Source organism: Haliotis rubra, unplaced genomic scaffold, assembly GCF_003918875.1.
Source record: "Haliotis rubra isolate DU_JTF1 unplaced genomic scaffold, ASM391887v1 Scf1551, whole genome shotgun sequence".
NCBI classification, from domain to species: domain Eukaryota; kingdom Metazoa; phylum Mollusca; class Gastropoda; order Lepetellida; family Haliotidae; genus Haliotis; species Haliotis rubra.
In genome coordinates, this window is record NW_025765505.1 from 104,305 (window position 1) to 126,668 (window position 22,364).

The following is a 22,364-nucleotide window of genomic DNA, read 5'->3' on the forward strand; positions in this document are numbered from 1 at the left end:
GGTGTCAGTAGCGCTTGTTAAGTGGTGACACGTGACCACCTTAAGAAAAACGAAAGTGTAGATTCTTGTAACGAGTGACCACTGGCAGCCATGTCTTTAGAAACGCCACCACGTGTTTGCCACGACAGATAGACCCTCCTTCTTTATTAACTGATGCAGAGTCTCAGAAAAATATCTCCCTTGAAAACCAGTGTGTTCTTTCAACATTCAAATGCGGTTTCTACGTACAGTGTTCAGAGTTTTTACACTCGCGTTGTGGATCAGCTCAACATGGGCGTGGTTTGAAACTGGAGAGTCTTCTGGGATGACAAGTGAAAGTAAGTGTGACGGATATGTTTGTGCTGAACGGAACTGTTACATACTTCTATGTTTGATAAACAAACGCTGTTACACTTTAACGCAAGTTGTGTACAAGGGTTTATGAGTAGAATGTATGTTTCGTTGAGACACGCATTGTATTTCAGGATGTACTTATATGTAAGACCGGACACAACTGGTTGTGGTGATACTAGGGCAGAATGGTGCCCCAGGAGAGAGTTTAGTTACACACCAGCTTTATGATACGAATGAAAACACTAAGTATTCTCTTATTTGCTACGAAGAAAACACTTATATCCAGCATTTAAAGCTTTCCCAGGTTTGTGAATTTTAAAATAATACATTAAATTCATAATAAATCTAAACAAATATATTCATTTTTAATGTGCCCTGCAGAAAGAAAATATTTCAAGCTTATATTCATTTCTTTATGGAATCCTGGAAGGGACATTGTCGCGTTGTCGCATTGTCGCGTTGTTGCCCTCTCAAATACAAGCAAAATGAGGCAAAATTAAGCAAAACGCGACATGCGACAACCCGACATTTCGGCCATTTGTCGCATTGTCGCGATGTCGCATGTCGCGTTTTGAAAAAAAATAGTTTTCTATTCCTCCAAAGGGCGACATAGCGACAATTTTCAAAGTCAAAATATGTCGCGTTGTCGCATTGTCTAAGATGTGTAAACGCGACAATGTCCCTTCTCGGATTCCATATTTCTTCATGTGCATAAAGTGCACGAAATCAATATTGTATCTTTGCATCCAATGTGCTTATGCCAGATGTACTTCTACAATTATTGCCAGAACCTCTCAGGAGAGGAAGCAACAACCAAAATGTCCTTATGTACTTAATATCCTTAACAGAATTTTCACAAGCATCTTGTATAAGAACATGTGCTTGTTTATATCTTACCACTCAGTGTTCGCGTGTGGAGGTGAAGTAAATATGGAGCACCTTGTATAAGAACATGTGTTTATATCTTACCTCTCAGTGTTCGCCTGTGGAGTTGAAGTGATAGAGCACCTTGTATAAGAACATGTGTGATAGAGCATCTTGTATAAGAACATGTGTTTATATCTTACCTCTCAGTGTTCGCCTGTGGAGATGAAGTGATAGAGCATCTTGTATAAGAACATGTGTTTATATCTTACCACTCAGTGTTTGCCTGTGGAGTTGAAGTGATAGAGCATCTTGTATAAGAACATGTGTTTATATCTTACCACTCAGTGTTCGCCTGTGGAGTTGAAGTGATAGAGCATCTTGTATAAGAACATGTGTTTATATCTTACCTCTCAGTGTTCGCCTGTGGAGTTGAAGTGATAGAGCATCTTGTATAAGAACATGTGTTTATATCTTACCACTCAGTGTTCGCGTGTGGAGGTGAAGTGATAGAGCATCTTGTATAAGAACATGTGTGATAGAGCATCTTGTATAAGAACATGTGTTTATATCTTACCACTCAGTGTTCGCGTGTGGAGGTGAAGTGATAGAGCATCTTGTATAAGAACATGTGTTTATATCTTACCACTCAGTGTTCGCCTGTGGAGATGAAGTGATAGAGCATCTTGTATAAGAACATGTGTTTATATCTTACCTCTCAGTGTTCGCCTGTGGAGTTGAAGTGATAGAGCATCTTGTATAAGAACATGTGTTTATATCTTACCACTCAGTGTTCGCCTGTGGAGATGAAGTGATAGAGCATCTTGTATAAGAACATGTGTTTATATCTTACCACTCAGTGTTCTGTGGAGTTGAAGTGATAGAGCATCTTGTATAAGAACATGTGTTTATATCTTACCTCTCAGTGTTCGCGTGTGGAGGTGAAGTGATAGAGCATCTTGTATAAGAACATGTGTTTATATCTTACCACTCAGTGTTCGCGTGTGGAGGTGAAGTGATAGAGCATCTTGTATAAGAACATGTGTTTATATCTTACCACTCAGTGTTCGCGTGTGGAGGTGAAGTGATAGAGCATCTTGTATAAGAACATGTGTTTATATCTTACCTCTCAGTGTTCGCGTGTGGAGGTGAAGTGATAGAGCATCTTGTATAAGAACATGTGTTTATATCTTACCTCTCAGTGTTCGCCTGTGGAGATGAAGTGATAGAGCATCTTGTATAAGAACATGTGTTTATATCTTACCACTCAGTGTTCGCTGTGTGGAGAGCATCTTGTGAAGTGATAGAGCATCTTGTATAAGAACATGTGTTTATATCTTACCACTCAGTGTTCGCGTGTGGAGGTGAAGTGATAGAGCATCTTGTATAAGAACATGTGTTTATATCTTACCACTCAGTGTTCGCCTGTGGAGATGAAGTGATAGAGCATCTTGTATAAGAACATGTGTTTATATCTTACCACTCAGTGTTCGCCTGTGGAGTTGAAGTGATAGAGCATCTTGTATAAGAACATGTGTTTATATCTTACCTCTCAGTGTTCGCGTGTGGAGGGTGAAGTGATAGAGCATCTTGTATAAGAACATGTGTTTATATCTTACCACTCAGTGTTCGCCTGTGGAGAGTGAAGTGATAGAGCATCTTGTATAAGAACATGTGTTTATATCTTACCACTCAGTGTTCGCGTGTGGGGGTGAAGTGATAGAGCATCTTGTATAAGAACATGTGTTTATATCTTACCTCTCAGTGTTCGCCTGTGGAGATGAAGTGATAGAGCATCTTGTATAAGAACATGTGTTTATATCTTACCACTCAGTGTTCGCCTGTGGAGTTGAAGTGATAGAGCATCTTGTATAAGAACATGTGTTTATATCTTACCACTCAGTGTTCGCCTGTGGAGTGAAGTGAAGTGATAGAGCATCTTGTATAAGAACATGTGTTTATATCTTACCACTCAGTGTTCGCGTGTGGGGGTGAAGTGATAGAGCATCTTGTATAAGAACATGTGTTTATATCTTACCACTCAGTGTTCGCGTGTGGAGGTGAAGTGATAGAGCATCTTGTATAAGAACATGTGTTTATATCTTACCACTCAGTGTTCGCGTGTGGGGGTGAAGTGATAGAGCATCTTGTATAAGAACATGTGTTTATATCTTACCACTCAGTGTTCGCCTGTGGAGTTGAAGTGATAGAGCATCTTGTATAAGAACATGTGTTTATATCTTACCTCTCAGTGTTCGCCTGTGGAGATGAAGTGATAGAGCATCTTGTATAAGAACATGTGTTTATATCTTACCACTCAGTGTTCGCCTGTGGAGTTGAAGTGATAGAGCATCTTGTATAAGAACATGTGTTTATATCTTACTCAGTCTCAGTAGAGCATCTTGTATAAGAACATGTGTTTATATCTTACCACTCAGTGTTCGCGTGTGGGGGTGAAGTGATAGAGCATCTTGTATAAGAACATGTGTTTATATCTTACCACTCAGTGTTCGCCTGTGGAGATGAAGTGATAGAGCATCTTGTATAAGAACATGTGTTTATATCTTACCACTCAGTGTTCGCGTGTGGGGGTGAAGTGATAGAGCATCTTGTATAAGAACATGTGTTTATATCTTACCACTCAGTGTTCGCCTGTGGAGTTGAAGTGATAGAGCATCTTGTATAAGAACATGTGTTTATATCTTACCACTCAGTGTTCGCGTGTGGGGGTGAAGTGATAGAGCATCTTGTATAAGAACATGTGTTTATATCTTACCACTCAGTGTTCGCGTGTGGGGGTGAAGTGATAGAGCATCTTGTATAAGAACATGTGTTTATATCTTACCACTCAGTGTTCGCCTGTGGAGATGAAGTGATAGAGCATCTTGTATAAGAACATGTGTTTATATCTTACCACTCAGTGTTCGCGTGTGGAGGTGAAGTAAATATGGAGCACCTTGTATAAGAACATGCGTGATAGAGCATCTTGTATAAGAACATGTGTTTATATCTTACCACTCAGTGTTCGCGTGTGGGGGTGAAGTGATAGAGCATCTTGTATAAGAACATGTGTTTATATCTTACCACTCAGTGTTCGCCTGTGGAGATGAAGTGATAGAGCATCTTGTATAAGAACATGTGTTTATATCTTACCACTCAGTGTTCGTGTGGAGGTGTGGAGGTTGAACCACTCCAGTGTTGATAGAGCATCTTGTATAAGAACATGTGTTTATATCTTACCACTCAGTGTTCGCGTGTGGGGGTGAAGTGATAGAGCATCTTGTATAAGAACATGTGTTTATATCTTACCACTCAGTGTTCGCGTGTGGAGGTGAAGTGATAGAGCATCTTGTATAAGAACATGTGTTTATATCTTACCACTCAGTGTTCGCGTGTGGGGGTGAAGTGATAGAGCATCTTGTATAAGAACATGTGTTTATATCTTACCACTCAGTGTTCGCGTGTGGGGTGAAGTGATAGAGCATCTTGTATAAGAACATGTGTTTATATCTTACCACTCAGTGTTCGCGTGTGGAGGTGAAGTGATAGAGCATCTTGTATAAGAACATGTGTTTATATCTTACCACTCAGTGTTCGCCTGTGGAGATGAAGTGATAGAGCATCTTGTATAAGAACATGTGTTTATATCTTACCACTCAGTGTTCGCGTGTGGAGTTGAAGTGATAGAGCATCTTGTATAAGAACATGTGTTTATATCTTACCACTCAGTGTTCGCGTGTGGAACATGAAGTGATAGAGCATCTTGTATAAGAACATGTGTTTATATCTTACCACTCAGTGTTCGCGTGTGGGGGTGAAGTGATAGAGCATCTTGTATAAGAACATGTGTTTATATCTTACCACTCAGTGTTCGCCTGTGGAGAAGTGAAGTGATAGAGCATCTTGTATAAGAACATGTGTTTATATCTTACCACTCAGTGTTCGCGTGTGTGGAGTATGAAGTGATAGAGCATCTTGTATAAGAACATGTGTTTATATCTTACCACTCAGTGTTCGCGTGTGGAGGTGAAGTGATAGAGCATCTTGTATAAGAACATGTGTTTATATCTTACCACTCAGTGTTCGCGTGTGGAGGTGAAGTGATAGAGCATCTTGTATAAGAACATGTGTTTATATCTTACCACTCAGTGTTCGCGTGTGGAAGTGAAGTGATAGAGCATCTTGTATAAGAACATGTGTTTATATCTTACCACTCAGTGTTCACCTGTGGAGATGAAGTGTGAGCATCTTGTATGAAGTGATAGAGCATCTTGTATAAGAACATGTGTTTATATCTTACCACTCAGTGTTGGAGTGTGTGGTGTGAAATGTGATAGAGCATCTTGTATAAGAACATGTGTTTATATCTTACCACTCAGTGTTCGCGTGTGGAGATGAAGTGATAGAGCATCTTGTATAAGAACATGTGTTTATATCTTACCACTCAGTGTTCGCGTGTGGTGATGAAGTGATAGAGCATCTTGTATAAGAACATGTGTTTATATCTTACCACTCAGTGTTCGCGTGTGGGGGTGAAGTGATAGAGCATCTTGTATAAGAACATGTGTTTATATCTTACCACTCAGTGTTCGTGTGTGGGGTGAAGTGATAGAGCATCTTGTATAAGAACATGTGTTTATATCTTACCACTCAGTGTTCGCCTGTGGAGTTGAAGTGAATAGAGCATCTTGTATAAGAACATGTGTTTATATCTTACCACTCAGTGTTCGCGTGTGGAGGTGAAGTGATAGAGCATCTTGTATAAGAACATGTGTTTATATCTTACCACTCAGTGTTCGCCTGTGGAGTTGAAGTGATAGAGCATCTTGTATAAGAACATGTGTTTATATCTTACCACTCAGTGTTCGCGTGTGGGGTGAAGTGATAGAGCATCTTGTATAAGAACATGTGTTTATATCTTACCACTCAGTGTTCGCGTGTGGAGGTGAAGTGATAGAGCATCTTGTATAAGAACATGTTTTTTATATCTTACCACTCAGTGTTCGCGTGTGGGGGTGAAGTGATAGAGCATCTTGTATAAGAACATGTGTTTATATCTTACCACTCAGTGTTCGCCTGTGGAGGTGAAGTGATAGAGCATCTTGTATAAGAACATGTGTTTATATCTTACCACTCAGTGTTCGCGTGTGGGGGTGAAGTGATAGAGCATCTTGTATAAGAACATGTGTTTATATCTTACCACTCAGTGTTCGCGTGTGGGGGTGAAGTGATAGAGCATCTTGTATAAGAACATGTGTTTATATCTTACCACTCAGTGTTCGCCTGTGGAGTTGAAGTGATAGAGCATCTTGTATAAGAACATGTGTTTATATCTTACCACTCAGTGTTCGCGTGTGGAGGTGAAGTAAATATGGAGCACCTTGTATAAGAACATGCGTGATTTATATCTTGTATACCTTAACAGTGTTCGTGTGTGGAGTTGAAGTGATAGAGCATCTTGTATAAGAACATGTGTTTATATCTTACCACTCAGTGTTCGCGTGTGGAGGTGAAGTGATAGAGCATCTTGTATAAGAACATGTGTTTATATCTTACCACTCAGTGTTCGCGTGTGGGGTGAAGTGATAGAGCATCTTGTATAAGAACATGTGTTTATATCTTACCACTCAGTGTTCGCGTGTGGGGGTGAAGTGATAGAGCATCTTGTATAAGAACATGTGTTTATATCTTACCACTCAGTGTTCGCCTGTGGAGATGAAGTGATAGAGCATCTTGTATAAGAACATGTGTTTATATCTTACCACTCAGTGTTCGCGTGTGGAGGTGAAGTGATAGAGCATCTTGTATAAGAACATGTGTTTATATCTTACCACTCAGTGTTCGCGTGTGGGGGTGAAGTGATAGAGCATCTTGTATAAGAACATGTGTTTATATCTTACCACTCAGTGTTCGCGTGTGGTGGTGAAGTGATAGAGCATCTTGTATAAGAACATGTGTTTATATCTTACCACTCAGTGTTCGCGTGTGGGGGTGAAGTGATAGAGCATCTTGTATAAGAACATGTGTTTATATCTTACCACTCAGTGTTCGCGTGTGGTGGGTGAAGTGATAGAGCATCTTGTATAAGAACATGTGTTTATATCTTACCACTCAGTGTTCGCCTGTGGGGGTGAAGTGATAGAGCATCTTGTATAAGAACATGTGTTTATATCTTACCACTCAGTGTTCGCGTGTGGAGGTGAAGTGATAGAGCATCTTGTATAAGAACATGTGTTTATATCTTACCACTCAGTGTTCAGTGTGCGTGTGGGGTGAAGTGATAGAGCATCTTGTATAAGAACATGTGTTTATATCTTACCACTCAGTGTTCGCGTGTGGAGGTGAAGTGATAGAGCATCTTGTATAAGAACATGTGTTTATATCTTACCACTCAGTGTTCGCGTGTGGAGTGAAGTGATAGAGCATCTTGTATAAGAACATGTGTTTATATCTTACCACTCAGTGTTCGCCTGTGGAGGTGAAGTGATAGAGCATCTTGTATAAGAACATGTGTTTATATCTTACCACTCAGTGTTCGCCTGTGGAGGTGAAGTGATAGAGCATCTTGTATAAGAACATGTGTTTATATCTTACCACTCAGTGTTCGCCTGTGGAGTTGAAGTGATAGAGCATCTTGTATAAGAACATGTGTTTATATCTTACCACTCAGTGTTCGCGTGTGGGGAGCACCTTGAAGTGATAGAGCATCTTGTATAAGAACATGTGTTTATATCTTACCACTCAGTGTTCGCGTGTGGGGGTGAAGTGATAGAGCATCTTGTATAAGAACATGTGTTTATATCTTACCACTCAGTGTTCGCGTGTGGGGTGAAGTGATAGAGCATCTTGTATAAGAACATGTGTTTATATCTTACCTCTCAGTGTTCGCCTGTGGTGTTGAAGTGATAGAGCATCTTGTATAAGAACATGTGTGATAGAGCATCTTGTATAAGAACATGTGTTTATATCTTACCAATCAGTGTTCGCGTGTGGGGTGAAGTGATAGAGCATCTTGTATAAGAACATGTGTTTATATCTTACCACTCAGTGTTCGCGTGTGGAGGTGAAGTGATAGAGCATCTTGTATAAGAACATGTGTTTATATCTTACCACTCAGTGTTCGCCTGTGGAGATGAAGTGATAGAGCATCTTGTATAAGAACATGTGTTTATATCTTACCTCTCAGTGTTCGCCTGTGGTGTTGAAGTGATAGAGCATCTTGTATAAGAACATGTGTTTATATCTTACCACTCAGTGTTCGCGTGTGGGGGTGAAGTGATAGAGCATCTTGTATAAGAACATGTGTTTATATCTTACCACTCAGTGTTCGCCTGTGGAGTTGAAGTGATAGAGCATCTTGTATAAGAACATGTGTTTATATCTTACCACTCAGTGTTCGCCTGTGGGGGTGAAGTGATAGAGCATCTTGTATAAGAACATGTGTTTATATCTTACCACTCAGTGTTCGCCTGTGGGGGTGAAGTGATAGAGCATCTTGTATAAGAACATGTGTTTATATCTTACCACTCAGTGTTCGCGTGTGGGGGTGAAGTGATAGAGCATCTTGTATAAGAACATGTGTTTATATCTTACCACTCAGTGTTCGCGTGTGGGGGTGAAGTGATGGCGGGTACAGAAGCTGTAGAGTCCCCCGGCTTCCCAGAGTACTACCCAGCAGACCTCGACTGCATCTGGGTAGTCAAAACAGCCCCGGGTTGGAGAATGAACATGACGTCACAGTACTTTGACCTTGAGGATCAATCACAGTGCCTGTAGGTAGTGACAGAAATATTTGGAAATCTTAAATATGATTGTGTTTCATATTGATACCTCAAGGTAACCTTTATCGAAAGATGATCTCTGCATGATGATGCTTGAAAGTGAAATGCAAGAATATGGGTTAATTAGACACATACTATATGATGATGTGCTTTCAAAATGAAATTAATTTGCTGTGAATAGCTCTTTTCAGAAAATACGGCTTGTTTGTGTTGCCCATTTTAAAATCATTATTTTCCGATTTCTAGAACATTTATTGTTTGTATTTTACAGAAATGGTCATACAAATGTTTATGTTTTTACTTGACCTTGAGATATATGTGACTTTTCGTGGTAACTAGTCAAACAATTCGACTTTAAAGACATAATTTTTGGTGTTTTCAACCGGTAATATATACTGCTTCATAAGAAATATGTAAAAGGCTGAAAAAATATATCCGAAACAAATAGGTTGATTGTATGTATTTCAACAGATGGGATTACCTTGAAGTACAAGATAGTGAGTATGGAAGGGCAAGGTATTGTGGGAACGAACACATCTCCTTCATGTCCTCGTCTGACGTCATAACCCTCCGATTCCAGACGGACGCAGCAGGCGATGGGATTGGCTTTAGGCTCAACTTCGACCCTGTCCGATCAGGTATATACGCTGATATACCCTCCACTACGCTGCTTTGCGCTGCGCTGCACTGCGCACCAATGCACGCCACTACTCTACACTACCCTGGACCACACCACACCGCACCATACCACACACCGCACCGCACCGCACCGCACCGCACCGCACCGCACCGCACCGCACAGCAACGCAACGCACACGCGCAACGCACTGCAACGCAACGCGCACGCAACGCAACGCAACGCAACGCACCGAGGACCACCACTATAGATGTCATGTTAAATTACAGATGTAAAGTCATGACCGAGGCCACACATCACCACTATAGACCACAGATATAGTAAAGTCATAGATGTCATGTTAAATTACAGATAAAGTAAAGTCATGACCGAGGCCACACATCACCACTATAGATGTCATGTTAAATTACAGATATAGTAAAGTCATGACCGAGGCCACACATCACCACTATAGATGTCATGTTAAATTACAGATATAGTAAAGTCATGACCGAGGCCACACATCACCACTATAGATGTCATGTTAAATTACAGATATAGTAAAGTCATGACCGAGGCCACACATCACCACTATAGATGTCATGTTAAATTACAGATATAGTAAAGTCATGACCGAGGCCACACATCACCACTATAGATGTCATGTTAAATTACAGATATAGTAAAGTAAAGTCATGACCGAGGCCACACATCACCACTATAGATGTCATGTTAAATTACAGATATAAGTAAAGTCATGACCGAGGCCACACATCACCACTATAGATGTCATGTTAAATTACAGATATAGTAAAGTCATGACCGAGGCCACACATCACCACTATAGATGTCATGTTAAATTACAGATAGTAAAGTCATGACCGAGGCCACACATCACCACTATAGATGTCATGTTAAATTACAGATATAGTAAAGTCATGACCGAGGCCACACATCACCACTATAGATGTCATGTTAAATTACAGATATAGTAAAGTCATGACCGAGGCCACACATCACCACTATAGATGCCATGTTAAATTACAGATATAAAGCCAAGACCGAAATCACCATGACCGAGGCCACACATCACCACTATAGATGTCATGTTAAATTACAGATAAAAAGTAAAGTCATGACCGAGGCCACACATCACCACTATAGATGCCATGTTAAATTACAGATAAAGTAAAGCCACGACCGAGGGACACCACACTGCATGCAAACATACATCACAACACTGTGCAGGAGATAACTGTAGAATATGGGCTGATGTTGTAGATGTTGCCGAGGACTACTGTAACACGACGTTGACGGAAGAAAGTGGGTTCATCACCTCCCCCGACTTCCCGGTGCCCTACCCCCCGAGAGTTTTGTGCCACTACACTATACAGGTTGGTGGCGATTCGGGAATAGGTTCCATAGTTACCAATCCACTTGACTGATGACGGTCTCCGTATCCTGCCGTCCGTGGATGTTGCTCATGTTATCACTCACTGGTATATCTGGACCTGACTCGGTCACTGGCCGCAATGGTATAACTAGAATATTGATGATTGTGGCGTTAAACAACAAACATGCAAACTAACTGGGATATGAATTGTATTAAATATCCAACTAGCCAAGTAAAGTAGCATCTCGATAACCTGAAAACTTGATGTAATTCAAAAAGTCATTCCGCTGGTATCTATGTTGTTTAAACAGGGCCCTCCACACAGCGTTGTCGAACTTCGGCTTCTGTATTTGGAAGTCGAGACGTCGCCCTGTGACTTTGACAACGTTGCCATATACGACGGCTCAAACACAGGTTTGTAGAACTCCCATAGATAATAATTGTGTGAGCATTGTCTTATCAAGAAAATACTAGCTTTTAGCTAGCGTCAATCCTTGGGAAACTTATGTTATTACTAAGTGGTGCGAGCCCAAGTATATCTTATATAAGTATATCTAATCGAGGTTAAAAGAAACGATGATGAGACACAAAACTTGTAATTTCGTAATTGTTCTTCCTGTGTAAAGTGTTATATTTGGGATTACACTTTCTCAGTAAAGATCAGATTCTTGTACTTTTGTTGGTTTGACAGGGGCGTAGCTTCCATTACGAAAAAAAGCCCGGGCTTACACATGATTGTTGCTAAAAAGGTTGGGCAAGCCCTCAACACTATCTAGATATAAAGCTTTGCAATCTATCGGGCTTACACGAAAAAATTGGCTTGCTACGCGCCTGGTTGAGTCTCATTCGGGATTCCAGCTCACACTCAGGACCTAAATGTCAGGACCTAAATGTCAGCTCACAAAAACAGCAATTTAAGCCACTACGCCATCGCGGCTTCCCCCCAAAATGGAAATCGGACAACTGATAGTCTAAATCACGTACATTGTGTATCCCTCTGTTAAGTGTAAATTGGCATGGCTCCAACGGCCGAAAGCTATGAATACACAACGCCATTTAGAGAGTAGTAACCTGACTCTGAGAGAGTGCGCTCGAATCTCCAAAACTAACCAAAGTACTAGAATTTGCACTTTACTGAGAAAGAGTTATCCCAAATATATCATTAGACCACTTTCTAAATGACATTGTGGCATTCCTGGTCTTCCGGTCTCCCTCACGGCCATGGTGCTCATAGTTCATACTCACTCACTCACTCACTCTGAGAAGGTCACTTAGCAGCGAGACTCTATGTCGTAAACATCACGCAATATCTGTTGTTCAGACTCTGAGAGACTGGCGTTGCTCTGCGGCACGACCTATGAAGGCAACTGGACATCATCAGGACGTCATCTTCACCTCGTGTTTACGTCGGACTCGGCAATAGAGACACGTGGCTTCAACATCAGCTACAACGTGGTGCCAGTTGCTACAACCACAGCCCCCACAACATCAACTACGACCGTCACAGAGAAGACTACAAGAGGTATATGATTCAGCTGTTTTGCTAATCTTCGTGAGTAAAATACATAATTTGAAAGTGGAAAAACACTAGTCTTCTATATTTACTGATATTACCAGAAAACAAATGCGCGTAAAATATTCTGTGTCAATTCTCCAGCTGCCAAAACGTGCACAGACACTTTGAGCGGCGAAGAAGGTAATTTCTCCAGCCCAAGGTACCCGGATGCTTACCCCCACAACAGCAAGTGCGTGACCTACATCCGGGCGCCCAGTCCAAGCACCATTGTAATAGAATTCGTCACGTTTGATTTGGAGGAGAGCGAGAACTGCACATATGACACAGTGACTTTGTCACCAGGTAGGATTATGTGACTACACTGACCATGGCTATCGTCATCCAATGATGCATGATTCATATGTACACTGACTTCTCTATGTCACCACAGGGGCTTGTAACGCTAAAAACTGCTATCAAGGTATGTATTGTCACTAACGGGGTCTTACCACTATCCTTTTATACAGAGCATATTGCCGGAGTATATAATATGATATTTCATATTTCTGCATTTATAAAACACGCACATTATTTCACGTCCTCAATCGTCCTAATTCTTCATTAGTACAGCAAGTTGATAAGGATGATATAATTATAAAGAGTTTTCAGTTTCGACTGACTGACTGAATTTAGTTTTACGCCGCTTTTAGCAATATTCCAGCAACATCACGGCGGGGGACACCAGAAATGGGCTTCACACATTGTGCCCATGTGGGGAATCGAACCCGGGTCTTCAGCGTGACGAGCCAACGCTTTAACCACTAGGCTACCCCACCGCCCCGTTTTCAGTTTCGGGTTATGTTACCTGCAGATTTAACACTGCTTGATAGAATATGGAACTGAGGTAGGTTGAAGTATGGACTTTATATCGCCATACGTTTTACGAACATTTAAATAAGGCTGTTGAATTATACTTACCAAATAACCTTTGTCTAACAGTATTCTACACCCCAAGGTTTATCAAACAAATGAAAAGCCAACCGGATGACATCTGTATTTTACACATTTCATCTAAACCTTTAAGTAATAAGTAACACTGAAGGGGTAACGATGACGACTCATTCTTTGTAGTGTGATCCAGTTCAGAACTACAACACGTTTACAAACAATGGACAGATAAATCGACATAGTCCGAGTTTGGAGAATTTGCACCATGACACATGGTACGATAAAAAAAACATTTCTCTCTTTGTTTCAAGCCCCATACGGAGAAGCGAATGATACTATCAGTCACGTGATATGTGGAGACAGTGCCAAACAGCGCGTATTCACGTTCGACACGACAGCAGTTACGGTGACCTTCACCTCTGACACTTCCGTCAACGCCGGTGGCTACGTCGCACGCTACTTCGTGTCCCCGCTACAGAAAGGTAAACATCAGTGTCTCCTCAAATGGGCGCATTCGATATGAATATATGAAACAACACTTTCTCGGTCCATGTATCGTTAATAATATATACCCCCTCACCATGAGCCACTGTCATTAGACAGAACTGGGGATAAATCACCAACGTTGTCTACCACAATACATTCTGTTATGAAAGGTAACAAAGTTAGTTGTTCATTTTCTGAAGGTTTCAGTATTTTGTGTGGGACATTGCCATATATACGAAACAACACTTTCTCGGCCCCTGTGTCTTTAAACATACAAACCCCTTCACCACTGAACAGGTGTCGTTGGAGTGAGTGAGTGAGTGAGTTAATATTTAACGTCACATCGGCAATATTTCAGCCATATCGTGACGAGAACATTTGATATTGAAATGAAAAGGTGTCGTTGGAAGGAACCTGGGGGTAGTCTACTAGATCACCACCGTCTTTGAGCATCATAAAGTCTGTTGACGATCCGAAATATAACTTAATTGTTCCTTTTCTGAAGGTTACAGTATTTTGTTTGTGACACTGCCACCGATGGGACAGGATACGCTCACATTCTGCGAACACCTGGTGTCATCAGCATCAGATGGCGATTCATCAACAAATGCTCATGATACTGACTCTGCGTTTAGCAAAGAAGTCTTATGAATATGAAAATAGCTTTAAAAATAGCAATGTAATGTTACTAAAACGCTACTGTCATTTTAATTTGGGAAAGTTATTGACGCTCGACCTTAAATAATTAACCGTTTCTACAGGCATCTGCTCATAACGCATTTTGTTGTATCCTTCCACAGAGTCGCCATGCCCACTGCAGTGTAATAACGGGGGAACCTGTGTTAAAGAAGGGGAAAGCGACTCGTCCGGGAACACATGGAGGTAAGTAAGCCTGTGTGTAGGTACGACCACGCCTCACTGTCATCTCGGTAATGTGTCCAGAGTAAACGAAAGTGTAACGGGACTATTGCTGCATCACGTGAGGCGTCGTTTTATTATCTATACTAAATATTGATATCACGACTTCAAGTTTTAGGTATAAAATTATGTTTTGAAACCTCAAAGTCTATTTATATTCGGCAGAGCGGGGATGTCGGTAACTCATTTTATCTCATGTTGTATCAGGCTCAACTCAACAGCACAAGGATCATCAAGGATAATATTTCATCAGCACCTAACTGGTTTATGCGGGATAAGTGTCAAAATTATATCTAAAAATTTATATTTTTGTGATATGATAATAGATTTGTGATTCCAATATTTTTATTATTGATATCAAATATTCGATTTTGTGATATCTAAAACACACAGGTTGTTTTGATATTTTTAAAATCGAATTTGTGATGTCAGTAAATACATTAGTGATAACACACAACGTGAAATAAATAGGAATACGGCACCTCACTGCATCTTAACCACCTCACAAGATAAAGGCAATACTTCATTCAAGATTCAAATAGACAGCTATGTAAACCTAGACCTAATCTATTATGTGCATCTATATCTCGTATGCGTGTTCTTCGAGGTGTGACTGTTCTCGCGGTTTCTCGGGTGAAGAATGTGAGTATGAAGATATCGTCACATGTGAGGACTACGCATGTCACAACGGAGGCACGTGCTACATTCAAGGCGGAGGTCCAAAATGCCACTGTTTGCCGCGGTACACGGGAAACCTGTGTACCACAAAGCTCATGCTGGTATGTAACCCATCCTTCCTGTCAAGCTGTGCAACCTATCTTTGAAGAGATTTCACATTTTTGTCATTTTGGGGGGATCGAATGAAACGTTATTGTACTGATTAGAAATAAAAACAAGTTTCATATTTTTGAAATCATATATCTCTGCCTCGTAGTGAGGAGCTTTAAGAAATCATATAGTCATTACAATGATGACGTATTTTGACAGTTACCCATCTGGAGGTTGAATATATTTCCAAATCGCAGTTCAAAACGATTCCAGTATGTGTACCGAGCTTTACCATTACTCGCTAAAAACCCACCTGTCAAGTCACGGTGTCGTGAAACCCAAACGTGAACCCAGTCAACTGACGGCATCAACAAACCATGATGTTTTCGCTCATAGTCACGTCACAACCGATCCACGAAACGTTCGTAGCACTACGACATTCGTAAGCCTATGATAAATCAGGGAGTTAACACGGGTCGTAACATTACGAATGCTTTGTGGATCGAGACCCTGGTCACACTACGATTGACCACATTATGGGTCCGATTGCTGGCAGTGTCCGAATGTACATGTAAACCCCTCGACCAGTATCATCAATGTGTTCAAACAGACCTTAGACTTTGACGTGTACTGTCTACCATCGTCCTCGCGGTGTACAAACTAAGAATGTTTGTTCAATCCCGCCCTTCCTTTCTGGAACGGGCAACTCTACATCATCTGAGGATCCGCTTGTAACACGATGAAATCACGTTTTGCAGATGTATTTCGCATGATCTGTGTGGCTATAGTTTATCTAAGTTTAAAGGCAGCGAAGAACATCGCAGAGTAAGTGTAGAATGCCCTGTTGGTGTTGTTGCAGGAGTCTGACAGAGTGACGTTCACGAAGGTGCCCCACAACATCACCATAGCGCGAGGCAGTAGCGTCCTCCTGGAGTGTGCCGTAGAGGAGCCAAACGTTGGCATCATGTGGTCAGTACGGCACTACAAGACAGAGTGTCAGTGGTTTGTCCAGTATATAGTAACTGATGGACATGATTAGACGCCAGGGTCCCGTTCCACAAAGCGATCGTAACGCTAAGGTGATCGTAACTCTCATACCTTAACATAGACTTAAGGACTGTCGTAGGGCTACGATTGCTTTCAGGAACGGGGTCCAGTACTCTATTGCATGTCGTAAGTGGCAGGACTAGGATGGATGATATGGCATTCTTCAGAATTGGTGCATAGCCTTGCCAATCTGAGGTAGTACACAGTTATGGTGTTGCTTGATCCATGAGTTGCCTGTTTTAGTACTTGTTTGTCCTCCTTAGTAGGACATCCTCTGTCTCGACCAGAGAGTAGTCCAGAATAGTTCTTCCATAAATGAAGATTCCATATTCCGATCCAGGTTGCATCGGGACCGGATTCTCAGTGAAGGCGACCACACCGAGGGTATCGAGGTCCATCCGGGCGGTGTTCTGCACGTGCCGGAAGTCAGTGACGACCAGGACGGGAAGTACACGTGTGTTGCTTTGTCAGGCGGCAACCTGTTTGAGATGTCCTCATGGGTCACGCTAACAGAGCCATGTAGACTGCGTAAGAAGCCACTTTTATGTCCAGATTTGGATCAGAATATCATCATATGTCACAGTGGTTGCGGCGGGGATTCAGAAGCTGCTGTCACTGAATAGCCTCATCCCTTCATCGCTATATATAAGTTTAAAGTATGCCTTCTCTACGGAAAACACGCGTCGCCTGCTTAGAAATTCTGCAAATGTGCCAGTAGGATTGACATTCACTTCTATGGCTCCAATAGGCGACCAGCACAAAGATTTATTTACGATCTCCATATCAGTTTGACCAGAGACCATCATGCCCCGGTTTGACGATTTAATTTCTTACGAAAGAGACAAAAGCCGGTGGGATTGGGATGATGGCGGCACACACGAAGACCTGTTTTTATTCTATCTGAAATACATGTACTTCTTTTCAGACAATGAAATGTATACGTGACATTGTTTTGTTCAGTTGTGCCTGGAGTTATTGTTTTGACACGATCTATGAACATATCTGTGTGTCGCTGCTAGGTGTAGAGAAGGCGCCCCAAAACATGACTGTGGAGGAGGGCGGCAGTGCTATACTCCAGTGCTTTGTGCCCGATGCGGAACACACCATGTGGAGGAAGAACGGGGAGATCATCAAATTTGACCGAAGGAAGAAGGTATATATAAATGTGTGATGAGAGTTGCAGCAGCACGCAGTGCCACGCGCAGTCTCCGTCCTATTAGTGCAGTGCTACATCTCGCTATCGTGCAGGGTCCTTATCAACCAAGCGTCGTAACGTTACGACCTGTCGTAACTCTAGTTTATCATAGGCTTACGAATGTCGTAGCGCAACGAACTTTCTGTGGATTTGATCCAGGTGTACCCAGCTGTCTTCACGGTGCTGCAAGTTACGCACGACACTGTCGTTTATAGCGCATGGCGGTGTTAAGAGTTCAAGTGGTGTAAGACCCGTGAAGGTCCTGGTTAGAATATTGATCATCAGTAACCCATGCTTGTCGTAAGAGGCGACTAACGGGATCGGGTGGTCAGGCTCGCTGACTTGGCTGACACATGTCATCGGTTCCCAATTGCGCAGTTCGATGCTCATGCTGTTGATCACTGGACTGTCTGGTCCAGACACGATTATTTACAGACCGCCGCCATGTAGCTATAATATTGCTGAGTGCGGCGTAAACCTAAACTCACTCACTCACTCAAGTAGTGTCAACACACAATTATATGGAGTTCAGTTTATGGCGATCTACTCTTCTGCATAATTATCTGTTATTAGCGTCCATTCTGTATGGATTCCCTGCTGTTCCAATCTATTGTCATGCATTTCACCTTGGTGTTAAACTTCAAATCAACCCACCTGTGTTTTCTTTGTCAGATTCTGGTGAACAACTACCTGGTACTCGACCACATCGTGGAAACAGATGCTGGCGAATACACGTGCGCTGCACGTGCCTCAAACGGCTGTTCAGCCAGGGTATCCGCCATTTTGACAATCGATGGTATAGGCCACAAGAAAGGTTTGTTGATATCAACATAATATTATGAAGACAGATATCAATACACAACATCCGTTGCCTAAGTCCCATGTGGATACAATAAGGAGGTATTTCTTTGTACGCCACACATGTATGAGTAATGAGTGGGTGAGTGAGTTTTTACGCCGCTTTTAAAAATATCCCAGCAATATCACGGCTGGTGACACCCATGTGAGGAATTGAACACGAGTCTCCGGCGTGACGAGTGAACGCTTTAACCACTAGCTACACCACCGCCCCGTGAGGTCTTGTAGTGTCGTACAATGAACAGGGCACCTCATCCCCGTTCCCCAAAGCGGTATTAGGGCTACGATTGTAGTAAGTCTTTGATGATGATGGTGATAGGATATCTATATCAGGATGGACGATGAGAGTTACGATCGTCTTAACGCTTTGATCGTGTCTAAAGTCTGTTAAACAAATTCTGATGTAAGATGAAAGTTTTCAGTCGGACATATTTGCATTGATTCACCGATCTCCCTCCTGTACTTACACTCCGACTAAAGCATCTTCACCACGACTACCAAGGACCAATCCAGTTCCACGAATGATGACTGGCGTGTTGTGTTTCAGCTTGTGGGCGGCCTAAGGTGGTGAAGGAGGCAGGTAGAGGGGGGCGTATCGCCAGCGGTAAGGAAGTCCTGGAAGGGGAATCCCCATGGCACGTCATCATCAGGGACAAGAGACATGTAAGCCACACCATTTATAATCACAGCCGTCTCAGCTGTTGTCGGGACCGAATAAGTCTGCAGATTCATGGTGTAAGAACCGACTGCAAGAAGGATAGGTAGCCGTAATGTCTGGGGGGTCTCTATATCATGGCGCCCACAAAGTTCATTTTGCCTGGATTATGTATTGGTTCCATATGTTGAGGAACGGAGAGTGGTAACAGCGTTTGTAGGTATATGTCAATACATGTGTAATATTCAGAATATGTGTTAATGGGCTCAAAACCGTACCTGGTACCACAACATATCGCCCAACAGCCACCCGGATGTGTGAGAGCCATATCCTGACTACATCAAAGGCAATGTCGGTGGTGTAGTCTGACAAAGTGACACTCTGGCTATATGTATTTAAGGTAATCACTAACTAATACACACACAAAAACCATTACTTACGAAGCGGCGTTTAAACGACTTGTCAAGGGCTGGAATCCCCAGAACCTATTTCAGTTTAGGAAAACCAAGTTCCATGGAGAGTCAACTTTTTTACTGCAATGAGTGCGACGTTTCGGTGTGGGTAGTAACGCCGTTATCAAGCAAGTGATCGGTACGTGTTACTATTATTATATTATTATTACACAATGGTCATCTAATCGTTTCGTCTATTTCATCTAAGCGTGACCTGTTGTTATTTCAGACTGCTGCTTTCTGTGGCGGTTCACTGATCAACACCCAGTGGTTCTTGACCGCTGCCCACTGTGTCGAACAGTTCGAGAAATCCTACGGCACTCCATTCTCTCGAGTAGACGTGGACATTTACGTCGGCACCGTGCGCTGCGACGGCAAACAGGGCATACAACGTCGTCTCAAACAATACATACTGCATCCTGAGTTCAAGGGACATAACTTTGATAACGACGTTGCACTGTTCCAACTAGATCAGCCGGTAGAGTTCAGTGACTTCGTAATGCCAATATGCCTGGAGAGGGAACTGCTTGTGAACGAACTACTTCGTGGCGGAAGGGTCGGAATGATTACAGGTTGTGGTAGTTTGTATGAATACGGCATGTCTCCAACATTCCTACGCGAGGTTACCATTCCATATGTCAACCGACCCGTATGTGAAAGAAGTGCCAAAAGTGTTAACACTTCTTTCACGCCCGGAATGATCTGTGCTGGGTACTCTCGGCGCATGCGCGGTGATGCCTGCCACGGCGACAGTGGCGGCCCCTATGTAATGGAATACGGCGGTCGGTGGATTCAGGTGGGGATCGTTTCATGGGGAGTCGGATGCGACCAAGAAAACCAATATGGCTACTATACACATGTGTCCAAATATTATGACTGGATTCTAGAGAACTCAATCGAGAATGAAGTAGAAGACTACGAAATGGACAACTGATATGAAAGGCTAATAATAAAAACAGCCCCGTGGGGCTAATTTACTTTCATTTGTCACTGTACATCTGCCATCGACCTGGGGGTTCCCAAATGATTTACGTGAAATTTGCCGGACATAATCAAGGATCTGATCAAGGGGCTACGAAACTCGGTGTTCATCAGATGGCGGCTACGTTTTATACCAGATGAACAAACAGCAACATCCGGGTTCTTGCGTGTTTCATGTTTTTTAGCAATAATGGTTGTATAGACTGAAATGAAGATTGTAAGAATTATAACATCGGAAATGGCAAATTGATAACGTCTCGTCCACAGGTCAAATATACAGTGTATATAAAGATAAACTGTTTGTAATGTGTCAGCAACACATTCGTCAAGGTCCATACTTTCAAAATTGGAGAACTAGGCCAAATTGACAGCCCAAGCATTCGGTGCTCGGTATTATGCGTAACTTGTGTCAAGGTTCAAGAATAGCGCTTATTACAGTGTCTTAACTTAGACTGAAAACTGGCTCCACGCAGACATTGGGCTCAGTCTCCATGTAAATATGTTCCATGGTTTTCAAACCTTATCTGTGTTTGTGTATACTATTTCAGACGGTATTATGTAGTACAATTAATCAACGTGATAGCTGTTGCCTGAAATGGCAGTGTGCAATTATATATTATATATGTACTACCATGGCAAGTAAACTCTACGGCGTCCCCGTGTTGTCAAATGCATTGCAGTTATGGGGTGGCAACCTATACATAGCTGAGTCTGGACCAGACAATTCAGCACACAAATTGTCACTGAACTTGGACACCCAAACAATTAGATCGTCTCGTACAGACTGCACTGGGAACCTTTTGAACCCAAGGATGCAACATGTCAGTGAGAGAGTGTTTGATACAACACATGATGATCACATACAAATATATCTTTCACAGATATTTGTTATAACATATTTCACACTGCGCATCTTACCATAAAACTCTCTGATCCTGCTTTTGAAAGGATGGTCTTGATGGTTTACCGGAAGCTCATTCTATGGAGCTGCGCCAACTCGTCTGTTTCCATTTTGTTTCCATTCACTGTTGTCCGGGCTGTTTTCACTATCTCGGAGCACACTACTCCTAAACGATTGTCTGTGATCGTCAATGGTAGTATTTTACAGTCAGAGATAGAGAGACAGGTATCATTTGAGACCTTTACGTCCAGCTCCACACCACCGGAAAGCCTGACATGGCAGTTGATGAGCATGTCAATAGAATGACATTGAATTAATGTTGACTTGAGCATTAGTTCTGTTTCATGAGTGTCAGCTCTGTGTGGAAGGTAAGCTTGAGACGATGAAGGGGGGTTTTGGTGTTGTGAAACCTCACCAGAGTATCCTGGTAAACACACGTAATTCTGCACAGCAAACTTCGATGGCCATGCCCTTCAACATTTTATTAGGTCATAAGGTTCTGAAATTTTGTATAATCTACACATCAAAAGAACATCCTGGATGGTTTTTAAAAAACAATATACTACGTGGCAGTTCCAAAGAAATTGTTTGTGCCTAATTACAGAGAAAATAATGGGTTCAAGGTTGGTTGAACTGATCCAAACATATTTTCTGCAAAGAATCGGAACAATCA

The 22,364-nt window shown here is 42.0% G+C and overlaps 1 protein-coding gene across 1 annotated transcript; it reads left to right on the forward strand.

Moving 5' to 3' along the window:
• Nucleotides 1-21,446, forward strand: LOC124270852. Its single transcript, XM_046705910.1, has 16 exons — nucleotides 1-317; nucleotides 8,798-8,969; nucleotides 9,450-9,616; nucleotides 10,876-10,988; nucleotides 11,299-11,401; nucleotides 12,309-12,509; nucleotides 12,645-12,845; nucleotides 13,742-13,912; nucleotides 14,717-14,798; nucleotides 15,442-15,613; nucleotides 16,462-16,571; nucleotides 16,990-17,177; nucleotides 17,669-17,802; nucleotides 18,517-18,658; nucleotides 19,250-19,365; nucleotides 20,039-21,446. Exons 1-16 carry the CDS (start codon nucleotides 212-214, stop codon nucleotides 20,741-20,743), a joined length of 2,883 nt encoding a protein of 960 aa, XP_046561866.1. The 5' UTR covers nucleotides 1-211; the 3' UTR covers nucleotides 20,744-21,446.
• The last annotated feature ends 918 nt before the right edge of the window (nucleotides 21,447-22,364 follow it).